This window comes from Engystomops pustulosus, chromosome 2 (assembly GCF_040894005.1).
Source record: "Engystomops pustulosus chromosome 2, aEngPut4.maternal, whole genome shotgun sequence".
NCBI lineage: Eukaryota > Metazoa > Chordata > Amphibia > Anura > Leptodactylidae > Engystomops > Engystomops pustulosus.
The window spans coordinates 91,153,850-91,181,461 of NC_092412.1; the positions used below are offsets into that span (position 1 = coordinate 91,153,850).

General features: G+C 37.3%; 1 protein-coding gene across 1 annotated transcript in view; it reads right to left on the reverse strand.

Annotated features, from left to right (window-relative positions):
• The window catches only part of CLYBL (citramalyl-CoA lyase), a 230,676-nt gene extending 204,708 nt beyond the window's left edge, over positions 1 to 25,968 (reverse strand). The window contains 1 exon segment of the mRNA XM_072135513.1: positions 25,789 to 25,968. Coding sequence (XP_071991614.1) covers positions 25,789 to 25,838 — 50 coding nt within the window. The 5' untranslated portion in view covers positions 25,839 to 25,968.
• Positions 25,969 to 27,612: the final 1,644 nt, after the last annotated feature.

The following is a 27,612-nucleotide window of genomic DNA, read 5'->3' on the forward strand; positions in this document are numbered from 1 at the left end:
GCCGTCCACGATCCGACTGATTTGGACTAAGAGCTGGATTTAACTTTTAAATTGTGTCGCAAGACATGCACTTACATACACCGTAAAGAAGATGGTGAACTACGGCAGACCTGAGCAGGGAGCAACACATGCAGGATATCGGGCGCACGATCTACGTGAATCGCGGCACAGTGCATCATTGTCGGACAGTCCGGATCTGGGATCGCGACTCAGACGGGTAATTAAATGTGCGCACTATGTTATTAATCAAATTATATGTCTCAAAAAAAATGAGAAACAGAACAAAAAAAAATGTAAAAAAATTGTAATTATTGCTAAATGTTACAGATAAAAACTAAAGCTTATTCAACAAAAAAAGACTCCATATATTTTACATGGATGGATATGCATTTAAAAAAGGAAAATGTAACGGAGGCAAGAACAAAATACTAAATTTCCTGAAAAACAAAAGCCCTGTTATGACTTTTTCAATGGAAAAATTAAAGTGATATGATTTGTAAGGTGTAGATAGAAAAATAAATCGAAAAATTGAAAAATTGCCAACTACAGTGTGAGGTTAAAAAATTAGTTAATAAAGCATATTCACTGTTTATTGACATGTCCTTCAAATGCTTACAATACTTTGAGCATTATTATTTTTACTATTATTTTTAATAAATCACTATTAATTCCATAGTGCTGTACAATCAACAAGCAGTTCGCATTTCATTGAGACAAGAACAAATGCAAGTACAACTACAAAAACTACAGAGATCAGGAAACAAGTAGGAGTACCCTGCCCATGAGGGCTTACAATCTAAATGGGAAGGTAGAGGGAGATTCTCATGGTTTTTGAGATCTCTGCTGGCACTTATTAAATTTTAACCTGTCTTGCCATGTGATGATCACAGGGCTCTGATAACTATACTATGTACATGTATCTGCATATGTGCACGACAAACTGTCAACCTTTAGAAGTGAACAATGTAAGCATTTATTTACTAACTACAAAACAGGGATCTTATAATATGTGAGGAATTCCACACAAAGAAAAGCATTTATTTGCTTTAACGGAAATAACCCTTTAATGTAGATCGGAATTGAGAATCCTCAGTTGTGGATACCTTTGGCTAACTAAAAAGATTTATGACAACTGCAAGCTTTTGAGACTACTCAGGTATCTAAAGAAACAGTGTTTTTTATAGATAGTTTTTTATCGTGCCTGAGGAAGAGATCTGAGTAGTCTTGAAAGCTTGCAATTCTCATCAACCTTTTTAATAAGCCAATTAAAGATGTCAACAACAGAGGACTCTCACTTTTTATCAATCTAACCACAGGCTAACACGATGCAAGGAATATTTTTCTCTTTAATGTATTCACTATTCTATTGTACAAGTTGCTACAGTTCTAAGGATTTCACCAATTTAAGTGTTATGTTTTGTTATGAGACATTCAAATTACACACTTGATTTCAATTAGTTCTGAAACATTGATAGAATAATATCTAAAGTCTTGAAGTCTGGATCCTACTACATTACCCAATTAAAATGTAAAATACATCACAGGCAAAATGCTAAAGATTTCAAATAGAAATTACAGTATTAAAAATAAGAATTCTATTTATGATACAAAAGTTATTGGCAGCAATGAATTAATATCCAACAAATATGTTTGATACATTTTTCCAAATATTTATTTATACCATATAATTACCAATATATGTAGTTGTTTTATTTATGTTATGAAATCATATTAGGTATAATGGTTTCCCTGCATTTTTCTGTCATGTATTACGCATGCTCAAATCTGTACATTTGCTACAAATTGTTTTCATTATTTCTATAAACAGCTGTTAAAAAAAACGGAATCATACGATACAGTTGAACCTTTTTGCACTAAAATCATTAGCTTTTGTGGGCAACTTTCCATTTTGAAGTAAACACTTAAAAAAATTTGGGAACATAATAGACTTCAAAGCTGTGATAAGAGGTTTTCAAAAGGGTGATTTTCATTTGAAAGTGAAATGACACAATGTTAACACAAGTGATGATTAAGGAGGGAATGTAAATCATGTGCATATATAAGCACTAAACCTTCTCAGGTCAATTTACTCCATGAAAAAAACTAAAAAAAAACTATCCAAAAAAACTAAAACAAACTACAATTAGGCAGAAAAATAAACAAAACATTTTTTACATCACAATATAACATAAAAATTGAAATTGTAAAAATAATTTACTTAATAAAAACCTTGAAAAAAACAAATCCAAAATAATCTGACTAAATGTAGCAAAGGAAAATAGGTAATAAAAGTCAAATAAAACAAAATGGTGTTTCAATCAGTATAAAAAATGCTATGCACTATGGGTTGTCACTAAATCTTCTATTTACAGGTATTAAACATTTTATTTATATTATTGATCTAAATTTCTAAATTTGAATAGAGAAATATCATTTTAAAAAAGTGTATAAGAAGAGTATAACAATAAGAATAGGTATAGTAAAAGGTTGAATTTAAATATTTTTTTTTCTAAAAGAAATAAAAGAAATTAACATTTTGTGGTTTGCCGGTATAATAAGAGAAAAGCCAACAGTATGTGATGCAGACAGTGGTCCCCTGCAGATTTTTGGCTGCTTAGTTGACAAGAGTTGAAAATGTTTAGGTAGTAAGCACAAACACATTTACTGACTGCTCTGGACACTACTGTCAAATATTAACTGACTTTAATAGGAAAATACACATGGGTTAAGCTACATAGTATTTATCAGGAGGAATATGTGCTTGACATAATATATTTATTATATTTGTTATCATGACTAAATTAATATATTCGTGACATTCATATTATGAGTGTTTAATACTATTAAAATCATTGGTATATTCATTTTAACCATGCATTTTTTGTAATTTATAAATCTTTCTTCTGAGCAAAAAAAGGGTTTCCTTGGTATATAAAAATGCATTATAACTTGATCTTTAATGAATTAAATCAATTAGTGTTTTTAATTACACATACAGGTCAGGTAACTGTTCATTTCCTGCCACTTTATAGCTATTAAATATTACAATTAGTTTAGTTTTCAGACATTAGTTTTTACTTTATAAAGCAGCTAATACAATTTCATTCCACAAAAATTTAAAATTAGCGGTTTCTTTTTTTGTAGGATTTAAGCTTATGCTTAGAATGTTTTTCTTTTTGCTAAGGATAAACATAATAATGAATACAAAGCTAACTAACATATCACTCATGAATGCTACCAGTGTAAAGTAGAACCCTTACAATTTATACTAATGATCTGTTCAAGTATGCGCCAAGATGTCTTTCATTTTGTGTACAAAATACATAAGTGAAACTTCAGTTTAATAAATGGGATATTGGATTTTACAGGTGATGAGATTTTTTATATTTATTGAAATTGAGATATTTCTTTAAACTTTCAACTAAAAGAGACATTGAATAAGGTAAACATGTAGCTTTCTACTTTCACGTAGATGGTAGAAAGTCATGTAAATCTGGGTCAAGTGTTTGAAATATACACTTGCTAAGTGAACTGCATAAGCTAATTAAAACAAATAAATAAAACAAATCAAAATATCTACATATTTACAATTTATAACTAGTTTGTAAATATGGCGATTTATAACCCCTGATAAATAAAACTATTAAGAAGACATTATCAGTTGATTTACATACAAAATATTTATCCACATTTAGGGTCCTTTTTTGTGTCAGATTCAGGTAACACATTTTCCCCCGTACACAAATGTTAGAGTGCCCCCCTCTGCCTAGTTACTAAACTGCATGACAATCTCAGCTGTCTGACAACCAAATGTTCTTAGAAAGCCACATGTTATTTCATTCCTGACAATGCACTTCATGTATCCTCAATGTTACACATACATCTTGTAAATGGTAGGAAATTGTGTAGATATTTGTACAGAATTTGGAAAATGTAATACTAACACACATAACGTTTTGCATTTTTTGTATTATGGTTTTTACTTATTTTGATTTTGCATATTCATACAATTATATACAGTGCACACTAAATACTAAACTAAAATATAAATTTACCTAGTTTTATAACTGGTGAATATTTAGGGTTTTATGTGCTTTTCCATTCACATGGTCTATTCACTGAACACATTACGGTTTCCCTTTAAATTGTTATAGCCTACTGCCCGGGAAACGATTTTTACAAGAATATAAAACATTTTTGTTTGGAATGTATCCATAACATAGAAACTGAATGACAATCTCTACAACTTCCTGCAGGACTTTCACCATCAAGATTTTGTCAAATCTGGAGTCTATGCTTAAAACACCAGAAAATACTGCAGCCGACTCCTAATATGTTATAAACATATTTGTTGGTATATATTATATATACTTTAAAGTAACAATTAGCCGGGCAAATAGAATCTTTTTGTACGTCAGGGCCAGTTTTACACACAACCTAAGCTATTTAGCCAAAATGTAAGAGTTTTATTATTATAGTTTATTTATCCTGTCCAATTTGAGGCATTGCAAATGTAAACCAGTCTAAATTAGGCACACAATTTATCACTGTGATTGATTTATCCAATTGTTGGTCAACTTACTTTCCATTTAAATCACAAAAAAATATGATCAAGGTGTGGGTTAAATGTGGTTTACTGCAGGAATTAGTTTTTAGCATAGTTGAAGTTGTAAATCTCTCTAAGTGAGAATTTGTTCTGTGCTACAAATATAAGACAATGCAGCCATTTCTACCATACCTTTAAATTTCTACTTTCATCGTGAGACTGTTTTAACGAAGATTATTAAGTGTTAAATGTTTTAAATCTTTAGGCATATGCACAAGTAAGTGCCTGGTACATACCAGATATGTCTTTAAATAATCAGAAGCTATGAGAATATATTGATATATGGCCGTATTCTGCTGTATGTATTTTTAATGTACTGTATGCAGAAAGTCTCAGACATGTTGAGAACACAGCATTAAATGTTTAGCGGTCCTTTAAGACACAGGTTTCCTTTTTGGCACATGTAAGTGGAAATATGCAAACAACTATCAAGAAGTCTTTTTGTGTTCAATTCCTTTCTTTAGTTTGATTATGGTTAAAACAATGTACCATTTATTAGTTAGAAAATAATAATCAATTTAAAACATTTTGAAGCTTCTGAAGCCACAGTAATAGACATAAAGAATGGGATATATTTTATGATAAGATCTATTTCGATGTGATAAATAATTTATACAACATAATTGTCTAAATTATGTAACTGGCATCTTAGCAAAAATCTGATTTTCCATTAAAAAAAAAAAAAAAAGATGTGTTCTACAGAACTTTATTAATCAAATACAGGCAGTCCCCAGGTTACGTACAGGATAGGTTCTGTAGGTTTGTTTTTAAATTGAATTTGTATGCAAGTCGGAACTGTATACTTGTTGTAGCCCCAAACAAAAATTTTTTTGGTCTCTGTGACATTTGGATTTTGAAAATGTTGAGTTGTCGTAAGAACCAGGATTAACAATGAAGCTTCATAGCAGACACCTCGGATAACTGTTACAGCTGATCACTGTAACCTAGGGATAAAGTACAGTAAATCACAAACATCTAGACATCCGTTTGGAACTAGGGGTTGTCTGCAAGTTGGGTGTTCTTAAGTAGGGGACCGCCTGTAAACAAAATTATAGTTATAATTTACATATAACATACACACAAAAAAATATTAAAAAAACACTTAAACATGTCTACTACATGGTTACACACAAGCCTTGGGATAGGCATGGTATGTTCCAATTGCCTAAGGAACCCTCAAGTCCTGCCTCATGCCACAAAGTACAGGAAATGGTATGAAACAGGTGTATAAACAATAAATTGATCTGCGTACCATCTAAAAAAAAAAGAGACATGGAAATGTAATGCTACCATCCAAAATTACACTCAATACAATACCAACGTATATACAATACCAAATAAAAGGTGGGGTAGACCAATTACTGTGTAATGACAAAATTACTTCATTCTATGTTCTAGATAGATACAGTATACTGGGAAGTTCTTAAGAAAAAGTACATGTTGGCAGGGTAAGATCTTGAATCCCACATATGGATTTCATTCTTCCTGTGTCCAAAAAATAAGGAGGAACTTCTGTAAACAAGGAAATAAACTTAGTCTGAAAAATCTATCAAAAGACAATATTTTGTGAAGACTGGCGCAACACTGACACAGCAAACCCATTGTACTTTTGTTTTGCTATATACAGCTGTGTTTTCACAGATGCAAAGCCATGTGTCTTCTCCAAAAGATGCAGCCTTCCTTTAGATGTGACTGCAGATCAAAGCGTCAGATTCAGAAATACAACATTCTCTATACTTGTGAAAGTCACATTTCTGAAGTCACTGAGAAATCAGCATCTGCTGTCCTTATGTACTAGTAGACAGAAGGGTCAATAATAAATGTAATTTGCTATAGGCCCAAGAAAAATTCACACTTTCTTTCAGATAAATGTACCAGGGAAATCTCTTAAGAAAAATCAGATTAGTACGGGTCCAACTACTAGCCTCATCTAACCACTCTGACAAGCACTATGTCCCCTACATTATTTACCAAGTATAAAACCATACAATTGGTAGTGGCTCTAACTGGTACTGCAGCTCAGTGACATTTAACTCAAGTATAATCTTAGTTACTCCTAAACACTTTGAGTAAGAGTGATCTTGGTAAGTAACCTGGTAAACAATGATTGAGATGCTATCCCCCAACTTCAGCTGTTCAGTTGAGGTGTCTATCCAAAAGATAAGAAGACATCAGATGTCTGGAAACTCTAAGTATCCCTGTAATATTCTATGTTTGGGTTCCCAATTTCTCAGTATACTCTTATCATGCTTATGTACATATTGCACAAAATCTACAAAAACTGCTAAGTTAGAAAAGTGCCTTACTTTATTCTTAGAAGTGTGTGTGTGTGTGTGTGCACATATACGTTCTGCATATTACATGAAGCAGATAGCATCTATATCTGTGAAATTGACAGTATTAAACAAGTTTGATGTCTCGACCCCAGCTTACACATATGCTCACTGCATGAATGTTAAAAAACCTGCTAACATTACTGAAGGTATTACACCCCAGGAGCTCGCTCACATGTAACCATGGTTACATACAGCCCGTTTTTTCTACCGTGACATATTGTGTCCAAATTATTTCCCACTGCCTATTTCTAAATGCTAAATTATCAATGTACATTACAGTATGTAGACAGATGATCTAGAAGATTGACAAATTAATAGGTTTATACATTTATCACACTTGAATTTGCACCAATTATTGAGATGAAGCCTGAAGAAAAACTTATTTCCTAGAATGTATTGTACTCTTGTATTAATCTGTATGTAACAGAGAAGACATGTATGCCTAACGCAAAAACCCACTACTTAAAACCAAATTATTCCCTCCAAATGGAATTGATTGACACCAATTGCATTTGGGCCCTCAACAGGCCAGATTCTGCTTTATCTGAGAAAGCGAAAACCCTTGTCCAAGAGTTACGCTCAGTTCACACCAGTGTGCAGCAGGTTCTGCCCTTGTCTTTTTTTAAGCTATTACAATGGAAGTAATAGAAAGCAACATTTCCCTACATTGAGGTCAATGGAGAATGGAAAGTGAATGGTTTCCCTTCCAATCTTAGTTCTCATTAAACTCTCCTAAAATGGAGAAACCCTGGTGTGAACTGAGTCTTACTTACAGTCAATTCATGACTTCATGAATCTTTGGGAGCCAAGCTGGTCATCTTAAAAGAAGGGCAGGGACCCAAACACAGAGTCTCTACACATCTGCACTCCAGAACACTCCTTGCACATATAACGGAAACATATTTTCATTCATGTGATAGGAATCTGTTAGGGTCCATATATAATTATACATTGATTCCAACCAATCCATCCAGCCCTATTATGACCTTTATAGAACCCAAAGAAACCATTGTTAACATAACATGGAACAAACTACATTAACAACAAATTACAACCAATTGCAGAACAGAAGAAATGAACCACAAAGATATGTAGATATGTTCTTGTACTGCTGTAGACTATTCTACAATGCTAACTGAGTCGTCTGTGTAGTTATCCTAACCCAGGATCTGGATATCAATTGGCTGTAATTTAGTTCTGACATTGAAGTTTCTGTAGTTCTATAATTCTGGTAAACAATAGTTTGGGCTGTCACACACACAGCCCTCACCGCTACTATATTTGCATTATTATATTTTGATTTCTAGTATTAGGGCATATGACCATGGCAGCCAATCACTGGCTGATAGGTGACCACCACTGAAGCGGCAGCAGTAGACGTTGCAATGTCATCTCTTGTGCGTATGGAGCAAACACCAGCAGACGATAAGGGAGCATTGGCAAGGATGGCAGAGTAATGGTAATGTGAGAACTATTCCCTTTGTCACTAAATAATAGCGTTTATGTTTTTTATTGAACTTCTTGTGATTGGACAAGCGACTAAGCTAATGTAAATTGCGTTTACATCTATACCATACACACACAGCTTATTTTCTGTAACATTCCATTTGCTTAAGCAATGAGAAATGTGTGTGCTGTGTGATATCTGATGTTAGCTTTTCATGCAAGTCTGCCAACTATTTGATAAATGCAGAATTTGCTAAAATAAACATTTTCTCTATTTACTCTGGCCAGGGGTAAAATATGTGAAAACCCATGGGGTATGAGAGATACAGTTTCATTCTTTCGTTATTTTGTGAGTAAGTCTGCCCTGGAGCTATTAAAAATAAAATCAGTGCACTGTTATCATTAGAGATAAAGCAGCATCAAAGCTGGCTGCAAAGGACCAAGAACATTTTCAAGGACTTTGCTTCTAGTTTTCATCAAGTCCAGCAATGAGTAAAGGTGTGAGTGCCATCTAGTGGTGAATGGCAAGACTGCACTTTCGACCAAATAATGTCAAAGGAATATATGTAAGTCACCTTCAATTTAGCCTTATTGGAAAATAAGATCAGAAAATTGGCATTAGGCATTCAATGCCCCAAGTCAATGGCACGCATCAAACAAGAGCAGGTGTAGTTCTGCAAATTGGGTCATTTACAATTGGCGACAAATAACCGTCATCTTGAGTTATGTTTTTTTTCATAAATCGAGTACAGTGGCCTTCCAACTAAAATTGAACAGATGGTAATTTATTCAACTACTTCCTGTTTAATTAAAGCAGCTGTCCCACTGCCCGTGCCTCTGATTCATGTCCATATATGAAGCTAAATAGTTGGTGGTGCCAAAGCTAATCTACATTACTGGCAGATTGTAAGGTACACTTCAAACTCCAGATAAATATTACCATGCCACAAAATGGCCAACTACTGTTACTGCACCCTGCTGGTAAATGTTGGCTGTGACTGTGGAAAAAGATAGAGGGGTATTAGACAATCTTCACAAATAAAAAGAAGGCAAACAGCAACGTCATAGTAAAGGTCTGACACTCTTCCAGGCGTGCACACACTGAAGAGAATAATCAACATAATTCACAGATTATTCTACGCACAATGGAGAGCAGCCTCAGAAACTGCTTGCCTGCTTCATCACAGTTCTACATCAAAGTCCTGAACAAGCGAGAAAGATAAATGCCCAGTGCAAAAAAGAAGCGTGCGCTGTAATTGACTCGTTAGTCAATCTATTTTCAGACGTCCTGTTTGTAGCATGAACCAGACCATCGAAAGGTTGGTTTACGTTAAATACCTATAACATGCTGTTTATTTCTAAACAATATCTAAATCCCTTTGTCCCTGTATTGCTACTTTCATTGCAGAAACACTGTCTGAAAACTACATCTGGATGTAATAAATGGAAACAATAAGGTCTGAATTCTGGAAAACGATGACAGGTCAATGTGATGAAAAGAGATGTCACATCACAGATGAGCCACCATTCACTTGCATTCCAAACCCAGCAAGTTCCTTGGCAGTGTTATTTCTCGCATCTACTTTTCTGATTTGAATAAAGAAAAATTTCAAGTGTTAAAGAAATATTCCCTTTTCAGATATGTATGGCATATTTACAGGATATGTTATACAGGCGGTCCCCTACTTAAGGACACCCGACTTACAGACAACCCATAGTTACAGAAGGACCCCTCTGCCTACTGTGACCTCTGGTGAAGCTCTCTGGAAGCTTTACTATAGTCCCAGACTGCAATAATCAGCTGTAAGGTGTCTGTAATGAAGCTTTATTGATAATCCTTGGTCCAATTACAGCAAAAATTTTAAAACTCCAATTGTCACTGGGACAAAAGAAAAAAAATTGTCTAGAACTTCAATGATAAAATATACAGTTTCGACTTACATACAAATTCAACTTAAGAACAAACCTCCGGACCCTATCTTGTACGTAACCCGGGGACTGCCTGTAAATGTCATCTCTAGGACCTCAAGAGCTGAGATCAAGAGCCTCCAGCATGTGGCTGCTATAAATGAAGAGATGGCCATGCACATCACTCTCTTCATTCACTTCTATATAAGTCGACTCTGTCATTGAGATAGGTTCTAGAGGTGGGACTCACAACCATGCTTTAAAATGTCTTAAAAGGGAACCTGTCATGCATACCTAGCCACACCCCACACCCCCCTCCAAATCAAGGGTCCCATCTCATTTACTGTAGTGATTTGCTCATTCCTGTGAATTGAGTCACCGGATGTTCATGAGCCGGCCTGAGTCCGGCTGCAACACCCCCTCCCTGCACACATCATTCACACCCATTTCTGTGCTGCAGCATAGCAGGAAGTATGTGCGCCAGAGGGAGATTTAGAAAAGAGGACAGAAGACAAAAAGGGGTGTTACAGCCTGACTACGGACAGCTCAGGATTCCCAATATTACACTGCATAGTAGGGAGGGGTCATTTTAGAATTCACCAAAGCTGCAGACTCTTTTCAATACCTTCTTGCAGAACAACTAACTACAGTACATACAGTAGGACCTCCGTTTCCGGATCTAGATATGCCCCCCAGGTTCTCTTTAAATAAAAAAAGGGCTAGTCCAGTATTTTTTCTTGTGTAGTGGCCGGGCTTCATGACTGAAGGCACAGCCAAAATTTCAATTCCATTGCATGACAATTAACTGAGCATATAGTCAACTTCTTCTGGCTCTGTGCAAGGAGTTTTGCCAGGTCAGAACAGCTGCTTATTGAGGACACAACAATACGTTTCTGATGGCCCATACTAGTCTATTAGAACTTTGATCTAGTGAATAGATTGTCAGTCAGTGGTTAACACTGTTCAATTGGATAACATCTCCCATACTCTAAGAACACACAGATGTTTATTTTGAAATTTAATTTGTCTTGCGCAGTGAGCTTTAGAGCGGGTTTGTGTTGCAAAGCAGTGAGAGCGATACATAAATCCCAAATTATTTAAAAGGCACAGTGTATGCTCATTTTTTGACCTTGTAGAAATTTCTTTAAAAAAGTATGTCTCTCATTATTGAAGCATTTGGAAAATACAGGTAGTCCTCTACTTAAGGACACCCGATTTACAGACAACATCTCTGCCCATTGTGACCTCTGTTGAAGCTCTATAAATGCTTTACTTTAGCAATGATCAGCTGTAAGGTTTCTGTAATTAAGTTTTACTGATAATCCAATTTTGTCTGGAGCTACAATTATAAAACATACCAGTTCTGACTTATATACAAATTTAACCTGTATAAATAAATTTTGGTAATGCTAATTAACCTTAAACGGGAAAGGTAAAAATCTGATTTTATGTCAGATGAATTAAAAAAATTATGTTAAAAGGGCTTTTCATGAACGTAGAAAAAAATAGGCCAATGTAACAAAAAAAAAATTAATAACACATACTTGCCCCAATCAGGCTCCTGGCTCGCTCCAGTACTTCCACTTTCAGGTCTTGTGCCAGAATGTAAATTCTAGTAAGGTCTTGAAAGTCCCAGATTGACCCGGGAACAAGGAGATAACAATGTGTCCTTATATTTTCTTACCCTGGTCCCCTGGGCATTTCCAATATTTAAAAAAACATTCTTATGGTTGACAAACCTCCCTATGTTATTTTTTTAATTTGCCATAAATTAAACCTGCCAGAAACATGCCATAGTATTACTGCAAAAAATGCATGCAACGTTTTCCAAGTATAATGGAAAGAGACGGATTAGGCTGAGTCACCTTTTGCTGGGAACATGGAAATTGGGCACCCACAACAGTATAACAACTCTAGCAGACAATTCTCTTGAAGGCAATACAGGCTTCATTGGAATTCAGTTTTACTATATTTAAGAAAGGCTGACTGCAAGTCTGCTAAATACATCTACATTCCTATAAATGTCAATTACTTTCTGATCTGTTTTATATTACAGAAAACGGTGTTTGGTTTAGAACACAGCAGACAATGTGTCGACACAATTTTCCCACCCAAGCATCAGGTTAATATAAAAGATTTGTTACTTGGAAACTTGCAATAATTTAGAAAGGTCACATCATGCAGGAAGCTTCAGTTCTCATGCCAGCATAGGATCAATAATGAAAATACATGAAATTATGCTAACTTATATTCTTGTATATACAAGAAGTAATGTGAATTAATAGCTTTTCTATATCAGGGCCTGCACAACCTTTCTTTTGGGTTCAAGGGCCACCGTGTTGTGACCCTTTGCAGCGATGCAGTCCAGCAAAACTTAGCCACTTGGCTCTACCACATTGTCTTATTACATTGTTATTTTTGTGGCAAAAGCAGGACTTCCAATATGTACACAAAAAGAAAAAAGTGCTTATGCTCACCCACAAGATTGCATGTTCGTAGTCATTCCGTACTGGACAGAGAGATGGAGTGCGCTTGGTCTGGATCCAAGGTAGATAACAGGAGAAAAAAAGGAAAAAGAAAAATATCCACTCTATCCGCATTGGTGAAAGATAAAATAAAATTTTCTGTTTAGTTAACTACGAACATGCAATCTTGTGGGTGAGCATAAGCATTTTTTTCTTTTTGTGTACATATTAGAAGTCCTGCTTATGCCACAGTCCTTAGTATGACTAAGGACTGATACAATGTTTTGTCCGAAACGCGTCACCCACTTGCATTTTTAAGTGATGTTTTGTCGCTTTTAAAGTTTTTTGATGAATTTAATAAACTAAACAGGACTTCCAATATGCCAGGATGAATCCTCTCCTTCCTGGCTCCCGATAACCTTGGAGTTAAAGGAAACCTACCATTTGATTTGATACATTATGAAGCAAACATACCTTGAGAATGCTGTAGGTACACTGATGCAGGATCATATCCCTGTGCTGATATGGTTAATCCCTGTGCTGAGTTAGATCTGATAAAACAGATCTAACATTATGTTAATGAAGCTCTGTCGCTTCTATGGCTCCTTTGGGGCTTGTCCTAGCACGTGTTTTTCTCTGCAGGAGAGGATGATGCAATCACTTTTCTCCCTGCCAGACAGAATAATAAATTGCTGCACCATCCCCCAGCTGCTGTGTATGAGTAATCCAGGTCAGGTTAGTCATACTTGACTAACCTCCATTTGTAATTACAAGCTCAGTGTCTAATATGTTGATTTAGGCAGCCAGCCTGACCTAGCTTTCCCAAGGTCCTGAATGTTGTAATTGTTTTTTCAGCAAAACCACTCAGCATATGGAATAACCAAGATATGATCCTGCATCAGTGTAGCTACAGCAGTCTCAAGGTATGTTTGCACCATAATGCATCACATCAATTTGTAAGTTTCCTTTAACTCATTTAGATGGCTTGTTTGATATTACTGTGGCATCTTAAGAGTTAAGATGTGGCACAAGGCTGCATAAACAAATATGTACTTACCTTTTCCTTCCCTCCGGAGTTCCACTCCGAAAACACGCCTACCTGTCATCATATTGCAGCACCTGATACAGCACTGAGACAGGGGTCGGAACTTCCGTGCCCCTGTAAACAAACAGGAGTGCAGCGTGGGACACCAGGAAGGAAGGAGGTGGCAAGTGCATGTTTATGTATTTATACAGCCTCCAGCCATCTCGCTATTTTTTCTAACTCTCGGACAACCCCTTTAATATACTTTTATTAAATCATTACATTTATTTAAAACCAACAGTATGACAATATAATTGGTAGTACAAACAAAAAATGAGTTATCCTCAGGAGTTCCACTAAAGCGTCCACACTCCACATAAACACAGGAATATATCCAGGTTACTATCCACATATAAGTTAGTCAAAAGAATATTGTAAAGTGCCAGTGCCAGGCCCCCTGACGAAGCGGCAACGCGAAACGCGCGTCGGGGTATCAGCGCCCACACCAAACAGAACATGGGTAAGCTATTCCGTACATATTTTTTTTTAAAAAAAGGCATACAACACTATATATCACTTGAAATTCTAGTTACATATTTATGTTGAGTTGCACTGCACTGGCACTTTACAGTATTTTCTGTGATAAACCTATGTATGGATACTGGTGCACTGGCACTTTACAATATTCTTTTGACTAACTTATATGTGGATAGTAACCTGGATATATTCCTGTGTTTATGTGGAGTGTGGACGCTTTAGTGGAACTCCCGAGGATAACTCATTTTTTGTTTGTACTACCAATTATATTGTCATACTGTTGGTTTTAAATAAATGTAATGATTTAATAAAAGGAATTAAATTTTAATCAAATGGTATAAGGAGATTTCTATGAACCAGATTTCACTCATGTGCTCTTCTAAGGTTTTGTTAAAGTTTAATAGAGTGGGTTCACATAAAATTACGAACAAATGACACGACTGAATTTTGTGCTAACCCCTTGGTTTGGTGCCCTTTAATATACTGCAGACCTAAAACACCCCATATGCCAGAGCTATAAAGCAGGCAAACCCACTATAATAAAATGGATGCGCTTCTTAGACAGACACCCATATGCAACAGCACTAAAAAAGCTAGTCATATATGTGGTCAATATATTTTTTCTCTGGCATACTAAACTGAGTAGTCAAATGTTTAGATATTTTACAAGATGGTAATGTGTGTAAGAAAATAATATCACAGATTTATAAATATCTGGTAAGGCATTTTTCTAGCACTATTAAACATAAAATTATATCAACAAAATGGAACAAGTGGTTAGTTCACAGATTAATTGGATGAGAGTTTATGGTAATATCAGAAATTGATCTACTCTGGTAGATTAATGCAGAATGAAGATTAGGTCCAAGTCTGTTTGCTATAAATGTAAGGACACTGGTGCAGTTTTTTTACATGTTATATGGAGATGCCCTATTATTTTTGGGAAGACATTTTTGATCATATATCTTAGTTATTTTAAATTAATATTATGCCTTCAATTCAAACTGATATCCTAGGTCAGTGATGGCAAACGTTTTGGGGACAGAGTGCCCAAGCTACAACCAAAACCCACTTATATCCCTCAAAGTGCCAACATGACAATGTAAGCAGTAACTTACTGATCGCTGCTGTATCACAGGTTTTAATCGTATTGGGGTTCTGAGTTCACCAGTACATTAGAAAGATGGAGAACTTTGGATTGAAGCTTTCCTCCAGGGTCCCCTGAAGAGGAAGAACCAGGGGACAAAGAGCAGGAGATCAAATGACAATCCATCTCTATCCAACCCTTCACACTCCTCCTTTAGTCCTGGCAGCCAAGGATGTCACTTTAAAATGGCGCTGAGAATGGCACGTCCTGGGATGTACTGGACCGCAGGGGGAAGCCTTGAGTCGTGTCTGGCAAACTCTGTGTTGGGGCGATGGCATGGGTGCCCACAAAAAGGGCTCTGAGTGCCACCTCTGGCACCTGTGCCATAGGTTCGCCACCGCTGTCCTAGGTGTTATAGAGGAAAATCTTCAGGACCGAAATCAGTATATTGTTATTGTGTAAGTCCTGCATGTGAGACATATTTGTATTGTTAGAAAATGGGGTAGCTGAGAGACCTAATAAAATTGAATGGCTGTGACTAACTAACGACATAAAACAATATGAGCGGATATGGTTTACCAAACAGAGTCCAAAGTCCAGATCAAGTGGAGGAAAATCTGGGCAAAATGGGAATGATATGTATCTGATTTTTTTCTTTTCCCTCTACCAGTGTAGGGGGAGGGTGCAGAATAAAACAAAAACAGAGGAGTCACAAGTACTGGGGTTACATAGTGGGCTGCAGATTATGTGCACCTCACTAGAAGGTCCCCCGTAGCTAATAACAGTAGGCAGGATCTCTTCTGCACATCAGATATCATAGTTATCATAGTGACTTAGACTGCTTGATAAATCTGCCATATAAAGTGTTAAGGCCTGTAGTGTATTTCCTACTATTGTGGTAAAAAATTGCACAAAAGTTACAAGTTTTTTTGTGCAACCAGTTCCTCCAAAAGGGTACTGGAGTATTTGCGACTAAGTATACATTGGCATATAGTGACAGACAGAGGCAGGGGGTGACCTAGTATAAAAGGACAGTGACATCACTGGGGAAATATCATATACATCGACAGCAGCCAATCGCCGGCTGCTGCCGTTGTACAAGCATACAGTGGGATACGCCTTTGCCGGACATTGTAGGGACACCTTGAAATCCCCTGCCATGACACAAAACATAATGTGAACCCAGCCTAAGTTTACATTTCACAAATCCGACTAGAACATCTGGATTCTCTTAGGAGAAGAGATCTGGATATATCTGGTGTAACGCCAACTTTGGGGTCACAATTACAATGAGGAAACAAATAAATTGCATGTAATTTATATTGATCATGAAATATATCTGGTGTAAGTTAAGTGCAGTGAAAAGTGGCATGTGCACGTAAAAGTCTTTAAAAAAAATGCGCAAATCAGCAGATGCAACATTTATATGCCAGAAAACTGTCATACCAACATAGATGATTTCCCCCACAGTCTCTTTCCACTACGTTGCCCATTGTTAATACAATTAGCCGTCTCGCCTCCACTATGAGATCACAAGTAAATGGCACACATTGTATGATTAATTGCAGGACAGTAATACCAGGTTATATAGAAATATGTAATGTTGTAACATTCTAAAATGGCCAAATAAACCAATGCTATACATCTCTTGAGCCCAAAAGAGTAAGGAGTATTTTCTTATTATGTTGTTTATAAATGAGGTTTGTGATTATTGGTTTAATTGCTAATGTATGGAAAAAAATCTGATTTAGAGTGACAGAGTTGATCATACTAGCTATTAATATTGATTTTTATTTTTTTTTTTCATTTCCAGCTCACACTGGAAAATTTTAAAAGTTTTGTCGGCACTAGTTATTTTATATACAAGGCGCACTCTTGTTGGCAGTGCATTGAAGTCTCAACTGCGATTCTGTAAAGTGTATATATACAACAGACCCCATATAGGTTTTAAAAGTAATAAAATAACTGCATATGGTTAGCTGCATTATTGTAGATTTAATAAACATGTCACTTAATTACATGCACTTTAATGAGCAGCAGTTTATAAAGTGAATTAATCATTGTCTCATGGCAGGGACTGTCTGGCTGGTTTTGTAAAGAATAGCAATAATATCACCACAGAGCAGCAGGGTATATTAGATTGACTTTTATAGGTCATGTTTAACTTTACTAAGCCATGTGCTACATGTCAGTCCTTACTAGACAAGTCTTCCCTCCCAATTTCTCCAGCTCCAAAAGTGGAATACACTGTACTACCATATCATTTCAACCATGCAGCCAATCCAGAATGAATTATTGGCCTAAGTGTCTAAGCTTGATAATTAAAGTGGCCTATAGAATACGATATGTATAGCAATACCCTATGGAATGGTCTTTACCATTAATGTGTTAAATGGCTTATTACATGTTTCAATGGATGCAGTAACCTGTACCACATAAGCCCATGAAAATTCACTTAAATGGGAGCAGCTATTACTTGGCTCTGCACAACTGTGGGGTGTAAGATTCTCACCAATCTAATATAGATGAGTGATCCTAAGGCCGCTTCTTTCATGTCCGTAAGTTGGAAAGACCCATCAAGGCAACAGAACTCAAAGAAGTGTTCATTCACATATTCTGCACTCACATTAAAAGAAATTTCTGTAAGACTAACTAACCAATGGCACCACCCATTGTCAGAAGGCAGTGGGTGGTTTTTATGGTGTTAATTATGGTTGGGATATTTTGCCAGAACCCCATGGCAGGAAGATGGTAACATTTGCAAAATAATGTAAAATATCTATGAAAAACAGGAGGGGAAAAGGAGCCTAGCGATGCTGTTCAAACAAAATAATACTTCAGCTCTATTTACTGTAAAAAAACATTTCTTGTATTTGCAACCTGGGAACATAAGACGTACTTGGAGTTTTACCGTGTACCAAACTTTTTAAAGAGAATGTTGTAAATTCAACATTTCATAAACCACATTTTAATGTCAAAATAACCACAAGTTTTACACTGTAGTAAAAGTACTGCAAAGTGGAGACTGTATAAAAATAAGTCCCCCGTGAACTGTTTGTTTCTTGGCAAAGCCCAAAGAAGTTAAGCAGGACATGACCTATGACTGGCATAATCAGTACAAGGAACGTCAAAAGCTTTATAAGAACAAACTGCATATTTCTGTGGCTAATCAATCAAAACGTCATATATTTTTATGCAATAAGTAAGGAATTTATTTACAGATCAATCCATGTATGATATGTATGTCCAGCATATCATTTACTTTTGGAAAAGTTGGGTTTTTTTAACTCATACAGTAGGCTAGCATTTTTCTATTGGTGGGGTTGTTGCCACTTTTGCAATAGATCTAAGGCAAGTAATAAATCACTTTGTTTTAGTCATTTAAATAATTAAATATTAACATGCAAACTGTCCAGTTTACATAAAAAGGCTGCAGCAATAGAACATTTTGGCTAGCATGTTCATAATAGATATATCTTCTATACTTGTGTACAATCCCTTAGTTATATCTTTCCTTACTGACAGTGAACTGTGTGTATCCTGATTTACATCCAAAAATAATAAAATGAAGCAGTCCTAAGTACATCTTTAAAACTAAATTAGAATTTTATAATAATTTTTTTTCTCCATCACTGAGGAAGAACACATATACAATCGCCACAAATAAAGCCTTTTTTATACGAATGTAATCTGAAGGCAATGCAAAGAAAAGGAGAATTCTTGGTAATGTTAAAAATATATAAGCTCTTTGTAATTTTGGCCCTGGAATGTCATCTGTCTTGAGTTATGCCCACCTGGGATCATGTTGTGATCAGCAATGTGGGCAGATTACTGGAACTGTAAAAACCTTACTTTCTTTGTAATTGACATGTAAACTGTTTGAAGTTTCTCATTAAGTCCTTTAAGCAAATGAGGTGCAGATGTGTCAAGCTCAAAATACAGTAGAAGGTAAATTAGGTCGCAAAAAAGGCCTTAATCTAAATGTTGTCTAATATAAAATGCAGGAACTGTTAAAAATGCAATGTCTAGAAAACTAACTCCATATTCTGCTACCTTTTTATGCTTCATTTCCCCCTGGAGCCTCCCAAAGAGATCACTTTCAGGAAAAAAGGGAAATTTTATCTAATAAAACCAAAGAGCTGAGAGCATTTATTCCCCAAAGAAACTGGGTAAACAAGATATATTCCTACCACATGAAAAAATAGTATGCATCTACTATACTTGTATCCTATTCTGGTAAATATGATTGCATAGTACAGCACAACTTACACAAATATTCAATATTTATAACTATGAATTTAAAACAAATGGAGGATGTTAGAGATCAGAGAAATCTCCTCCAAGAACTAATGAAACTGGGTGCCAAACCTAAAATAAGTAGTGCAGGAAATTCATTAACCAGAATAACTCTAATGACTAGATCTGAAAAAGCCTTAGGTCAGAGACAAATGACCGCATTTGGTCTGTGAATCTTGGACCATGGGCTGGATGGATTTCACAGACCGGACACAGTGCACTTCAAGCATCACAGTGATCTTTTGTATAACAATATGGATGAGCTATTTTTTAAAAATATCCTCATCTGTAATGTTCTATTATTTGAATTTGAAATGAATGAAGCCAAAAAGGCGAACATGGAATACTTAAAGTAACCAGTCTCGTCTGATAGGTTAAAGGTCCAAGACGGGAGAGACCGGGTGACTAAACCCCATTCACATCTCCTGAATGGTTACCATCTTTATACAGCAGCATCTAATATATAGATATATGAGCTTGTCACCTAAGGATCCTTATCACAAATGATCCTATCCCCAATTCTGACATGATAAAGGGTATTATTTTTACAGAGGCCGGTGCTCTATTTCCGACTGCCAAATCTTCTACAGAATCAGTTTCAATGTGTAGCAGGCACACAGCAATAGTTAGGGACAGGAACACCGGTCTCTGTAATCCGAGGCCAACAGTGATGGGTGGTGCCGCGGGTGAACGGGAGAGGAGGGAAGTATAACAGTTATATTGTTTTCATAGCCCCCAGCCCCACTTTTTTTTTTTTTAAAGCAAAGACAACCCCTTTAATATTTTATATAGCCCATATTTTCTAACGTATATACTGCTAGATACCAGAACGGACATGTCTAGAAATGCGAAAAACATTCACAAAATAAAAAAACTAGAATGCTGAAGGATAGTATATAAAACAGTGATATTGGGGGGTAAGCAAGTCAGACATTGGTATCTTTTCAGGCAGTTGTCCAGTTCTCCTATGCACTACCTCTGTAATCAATAAAAATGTCCTCAGTAAAATATTGGTTTAATATTTCTATTAAAAATCATTTTATAAATACATAAAATAAAAAAAATCATCCTACACACATGGCGTAAAACAAGCTTTTAAAATCACAGGAAATCTGAGCAGAATCAATTTTCAACAATTTTCTTGGAGAAAAAAGAAAAAGAAGAGGTCAAAACAGTTTAAAAAGAAATAGATCAATCAATGATGAAGGCTAATAAAAGTAAAAAGCTATCAAATGCACTACTATCCCACAGCTTGAGATGTTTACCCTTGGCTTAATATTTTCTCTTTACAATTTTCTTCACCTCTGGTGTCACACAATTATGACAAGAAATTGAAGGTAGTACAGAACAATTCCAAGTCTCCATTATAAACTATAATCTCGCACTATTACCTTATTTCCAATAGTGTCCCTTCCATTTATCAGCACTTGCGTGAGTTTCCAATGGAAACCATACTGGCATGTAGATGCATTTACACAGCTTAGTGCTGATCCGCACCATGCTGAGAAGCTCTAGAGGCTCTACACCCGTGTGCATTGATGGAGCTGCTAAACTAAATACTTGAACGCCTGGTTATTTTCGATGTTTTCTAACTTTATTATCTAATGCACTCTCTTTGCCAATATCATAGAGCACTGAAGGTCTGAGCAAGTCTTGGTTATTATTGTTTGTTTTACAGATATATAAGAAAATATAAAACTACAATTTAGAAAATACCGGGCCCTTTCCTGTTTTTTCATGTCCATTTTTCACTCCCCACCTTCAAAAATCTATAACTTTTTTATTTTTACACGTAAAGAGCTGTGTGACGGCTTGTTTTCTGCATAACAAATTGCACTTCATAGTGATGGTATTTAATATTCCATGCCAAAATTCCAAATACAGTGAAAATGGTGAAAAAACGCATTTGCCCCATTTTCTTGTGGGCTTGGATTTTACGTCTTTCAATGAGCGCCCCAAATGACATGTCTACTTAATTCTTTGGGTTGGTACGATTAAGGGGATACCAAATTTGTATAGGTTTTATAATGTTTTCATACATTTACAAAAATTAAAACCTCCTGTACAAAATTTTATTTTTTTGATTTTGCCATCTTCTGGTGCTAATAACTTTTTTTATACTTTGGTGTATGGAGCTGTGGGTGGTGTAATTTTTTGCGACATTTGATAATATTTTCAATTATATCATTTTTAGGACTGTACGACCTTTTGATCACTTTTTATAGATTTCTTTATATTTTTCAAACTGGCAAAAAAGTGCCATTTTCGATTTTGGCCGCTACTTTCCGTTACAGGGTTAAACGCATTGAAAAACCGTTATTATATTTTGATAGATCTGGCTTTTTCGGACGCGTCGATAACTAATGTGTTTATGATTTTTACTGTTTATTTATATTTATGTCAGTTCTAGGGAAAGGGGGGGTGATTTGAATTTTTAGGATTTTTAATTATAATTTTTTTTTAAAACTTTTTTTTTATTTTTCTTTTTACTATTTTTAAGACTCCCTAGGGTACTTTAACCCTAGGTTGTCTGATCGATCCTATCATATACTGCCATACTACAGTATGGAAGTATATGGGGATTTTCCTCCTCATTCATTACAATGTGCTATGAGCACATTGTAATGAAGAGCTTAAAACGAAATAGCCTCGGGTCTTTGGAAGACCCGAGGCTACCATGGAGAAGGATTGCTGCTCCCCGATGACGTCACGGGGAGCGACGATCCTAGGCAAGATGGCGCCCATGCTCCGCTATCTTTTTGAGGCTGCCAGCAGCTTTGCCGGCAGCCATTGCTGTGATAACACCCGCGATCGGTGCTAGCACCGATCGCGGGTGTTACTGGTAAGTCTTTGCTGCAATATGCAGCAAAGACTTACCGGCTATGGAGAGGGCTCAGCCCGTGAGCCCTCTCCAAGCAGCGGGACCCGACTGCCGCCGCGAATACACGGCGGGCGGTCGCGAACCAGTTAAATATACAGTACAGACCAAAAGTTTGGACACACCTTCTCATTCAAAAAGTCATTTACATGACTATAAAAATTGTAGATTCACATCGAAGGCATCAAAGCCACAAATTAACACATGTGGAATTATATACCTAAAAAAAGTGAAAAAACTGAAAATATGGCTTATATTCTAGGTTTTTCAAAGTAGCAGTATGCAATTCCATCCGGTTTGCGTTTAGTTGGACAATCATTTATTTTTCAACAGAACAATGACCCACAAACACACCTCCAGGCTGTGTCAGGGCCATTTGACCAAAAAGGAGAGTGATGGGTTGCTACGTCAGATGACCTGACCTCCACAATCACCAGACCTGCACCCAATAAAGATGGTTTGGGGTGAGCTGGACCGCAGAATGAAGGCAAAAGGGTCAGCAAGTGCTAAGCATCTCTGAGAACTCCTTCAAGACTGTTGGAAGACCATTTCAGGTGTCTACCTCTAGCAGCTCATCAAGAGAATGCCAAGAGTGTGCAAAGCAGTAATCAAATCAAAAGGTGGCTACTTTGAAGAACCTAGAATACAAGACGTATTTTCAGTTGCTCCACACTTTTTTGTTAAGTATATCATTCCACATGTGTTAAATCATAGTTTTGATGCCTTCAGTGTGAATCTACAATTTTTAAAATCATGAAAATACAAAAAACTCTTTGAATGAAAAGGTGTGTCCAAACTTTTGGTTTCTAGTGTATAGAAACCAAGTTTTAACCCCTTAAGGTCACAGGGTTTTTTCGCTCATTTCTCGCTCTCCACCTTCTCCCTCCACCTTAACCTTTTCATTTTTCCGTGTACAGAGCTGTGTGTAGGCTTATTTTGTGTGTAACAAATTTTACTTTCCCGTGTAATAAAATTTTATTTATTATAACATGCCGTGTACTGGGAAGCAGGAAAAAAATTCCAAATGTGGAAAAATTAAAAAAAAAAAAACACATGTACGTCACGTTCTTGTGGGCTCAGTTTTTACAACTTTCACTCTTTGCTCCAAATAACAGCTGTACTTTATTCTTTGGTTTAATGCAATCGTGGTGATACCAAATTTATACAGGTTTTATTGCGTTTTAATACATTTTCAAAAATTAAACGAATGTGTACGAAAAAGGAAAAAAATGTTTTGCCATCTTCTGACGTTAATAACTTTTTCATACTATGGTGTACAGAGACGTGTGAGGTGTCATTTTTTGCGAAATGAGCCGAAGTTTTCATTGCTACCATTTTGAGGTCTGTGCGACATTTTGATCACTTTTCAGTACACTTTTTATGTCAAGTAAAAAGGTGTAAAAGTCGTATTTCGGACATTTGGGCGCCATTTCCCTTTTTCATTTTTGAAACTTTTTTTTTCACAATTTCTAATACCCTCTAGGGTACTTTAACCCTCCATGGTCAGATCGTTCCTACCATATACTGCAATACAACTGTACTGCAGTATATGGAGTTTTTGCATGTGATTCATTACAATGAGCCACTGGCTCATTGTAACGAATCTTCTGAAACCATTCAGCATCGGGACTCACGAAGCCACGTGGCGCCACGTTTTATGTGCCGCCGGCGACCTTGCATGTGGCAAAGAAGAGGTTAACACCCGCAATCGGTGCAAGCACCAACCGCGGGTGATAGAGCCCTCTTCATAGCTATGCGGCGGATATATCCGTTGCAGAGCATGAAGGGGTTAAGAATAAAAAGGTGCTTATGAGGAATATGTCACCACAATTTACCTACCCAAACTATGTTACATGGGACTATGCCCACACATGTCACCCATAGCTGTGTTTTCACTTCTAGCTGCCAAAAAGTTACTTTAGAAATATGCAAATAAGGCTGAAGTGCTTTGGGGGTGTGAGGCTGCGGTCACACGATCCGCTAGGCGTCCGTTCATAACGCGGTCCTCGGCCCGAACGCACATGCGTTAACAGGGAAACGCATGCGATCGGCTTATCAATCGCATGCGTTTCCCTGTTAACGCATGTGCGGTCGGGCCGAGGACCGCCCCCTGTGCGCTAGCGTCGCGTCATGAACGGACGCCTAGCGGATCGTGTGACCGCGGCCTTAGAAGTGCAAAACAAGCCTGCTTTAATTAAATGCCCACTGCAGAGCCCGTTTTAATGAAATAGCTACTGCAAAGCAGAGCTTAATCCCCCCACACTCCCTCCCTCAATAAAATATCCAGAGCAGTGCCCCTTTAAAAAAAAACAACTCTTTATATTCGCCTCTGGCTTCTTCTCACCCCGGTTCCATCATCCTCTCTGTTCACACACACACCTGTTCCTGTTCCACCTGTCGGCACACACATAACGATGTCCTGTGGCCGTGACACCGCCTGATGTCATAGAGTGCGTGCGTGGTCAGACCCAGGGAGAGGAAGCCGGAGGGGAGTATAGAGAGGTTTTTCTTTTTACATCAGCTGTGTTTCACCTGTTGCTTTTGATAGGTCAAATAAAGTAACTTTCTTGAGATTGTGACTTTATTTGGTCTATTAAAAGCAACAGGAATTTCTTTAACTGGCTAACATGGTACAAAACTATTTTTCCTGTGTTTTACCGACGTGGACGGGGGCACGCTGGCTGAAGCGACTTTTTCACGGGTGGTGCGCCCCTGGCTGCATAGAATACTAAATGAACAGAAAACAAGCCCTCATACAGCTCTGTAAACTGAAAAATAAAAAGTTTGGTATTTTTAAAGATGGGGAGTAAAAAATGGAAACGCTGAAAATGAAAATGGCCTGGTCATTAAATGGTTAAACGCATGAGCTATAACCTTCATGGAAAGGAGAGATGTGAGGATATACAGAGCAGATGCATCTCCAGCAGCTTAGGCACTGGTTGTAGTGTCCCAAGGGCCCTGTGAGTAGTCACTTGTACTCCCCCTAGCTACTGCTGCTAGTAGCTCCACTCCTCCTCACTGCCTCTCATGGCTACAGAAGAGAACAGTATGTATCCTATATGACTCCTTGTAGAGCACAGACAGGCCATGTACAGGCCCCACACACACATAGTAGGTGTAGCCCTGCGCTATCTGACACATACAAGAAGAGACGCGGTCACATCACAGGACGATCCGTCACTTCCGCTCCCCGTCATGTACTCACAGTGAAGGCACCTTGCAGCCGGACAGCAGTCTCCGCAGCAGCAGCGCCATCTTCTGCACGGTAGTGGAGTCTGTGGTGGAGCCGGTGCTGCTGACTGGAGGTCGCCGCTCGCCTCCTCACACTGACGTTATCCGGTATCACGAAGAAACTTGGAGCAAAGTATCCTGGGAGTTGTAGCAGCGATCATAACCACCTATTACACCCTGTGTGAACTGCAGCCAATCAGATAAGGTTTCTCTCTTTTGTGGGTCAGATTAGACATTCATCAGGCACTTGTGAGAAACTTGCAGGATTTTATAAACATTTTATAATCCTATACGGATAAATGTTATCATAATAATAATCCCCCAGGCTGCAGATCATGCTCCTGAGGCCGCGTTCACATGTCGTGATGCTTTCCCTGTAGTGATGGGAATTCCGGCTCGTCTTAGTGAGCTATTAATCGGCGGGGTTAAGGGAGCCATCGGCTCACTGAAGAGAGCTGGCTACCGTCGTTCACGAACGAAACATCACTGTTCCCCTGTAATCACATGTCGAGGTAACATTGCCTTTAGCAAACATGATGGAAAAGTAATATTACCTGGACATGTGATCACTCGGGAAGCCCTTGGATTGCGTCTCAAAACGCAGCTTAAATACACTGCAGGACGCAGTCACACTGTGCGTTTTGGTTGCGTTTTCATTGCGCTTTGAAACACGTTACTACAGCTGCGGAGAGGTGATTTACCTACTTACATTACTGTTAACATTTGCAGTTACAAAACTCTATGTAAACGTGATGTTATCCCATGCGATAACAATGTATTTACGTGTGCTTTTTTAAATTAATATTTATTAATATTTTGTGTGTTTTCACTTTATTTGTCCCTCATGAGGAGATAAAAGACTCCTGGGGGACATTTTGACTTATTTTTTTTTTATCCAAATTTTTTCAAAAACCGTATGCGTTTTTAACTATCTGAAAAACTAAAAACAGGCCAAAAACAGCCTAAAAACACCATGTGTGACATCACCCTTACAGAGGGAAACCACCACCTGTTACTTGTGGTGCTGACCAGAACAGGACTGGGTCTAATTAGAGGCACCAGCCCTAGTTGACCCCTTTAGACCCGGTGGTCACGCCAGCTCTGCTCTTCTCTGCATTACTGCAGAGCAATGCTGTGAGAAGTGAAGAAGGGAGTAGTGGTTACAACATCCGGAGTCCTGCTAGCGCGGGAGCAGTAGAAGACTGCATCGCTCCGGACCTGCGCCCGCTGATGTCTACAGTTGGCGGACGGTCGGAGACGAGTTAAGATGTCAGTATTCAAAGAAGTTCAGCGCGTTTATGCAATGTTACCTCCACATGTGATCACAGGGAAGCCCTTGAAATGTGCCTCAAAAATCAACGTGTGCACAGCGTGTTCTGAATTCCAAAATGAACTAGATTGATAGATTTTCGTGACATTGGAAATGTCAGGTTGAGGTCGGTACAAAACATACAAATGGTCAGGGACGCATCTATTTCCCAACTTGAACTGTTTTATATTTTTGTTGTCATGAAAATGAATTACATGGGGCAGCACTGCCACCCTAAAACAGAGATAAGCATAAATCTAACTGGTTTAGTACCCTTCGCAGCCCAGTACAGTACAATTAGCAACTGGGTTGCATAAACATATTGCATACCTTGCTACTACCGATGTGGAAATCAGTAAATCCAACTGAACCCTGTGGCTCCATCTTTTCCCTGCCCTCAACCTCACAGGAAATTGTAAGGGCGAGGATGAAAGACTTTATTTGCCAGAAACTTTTTGTGAAAATGGATAAGTAAAAGAAAGGGTTTTG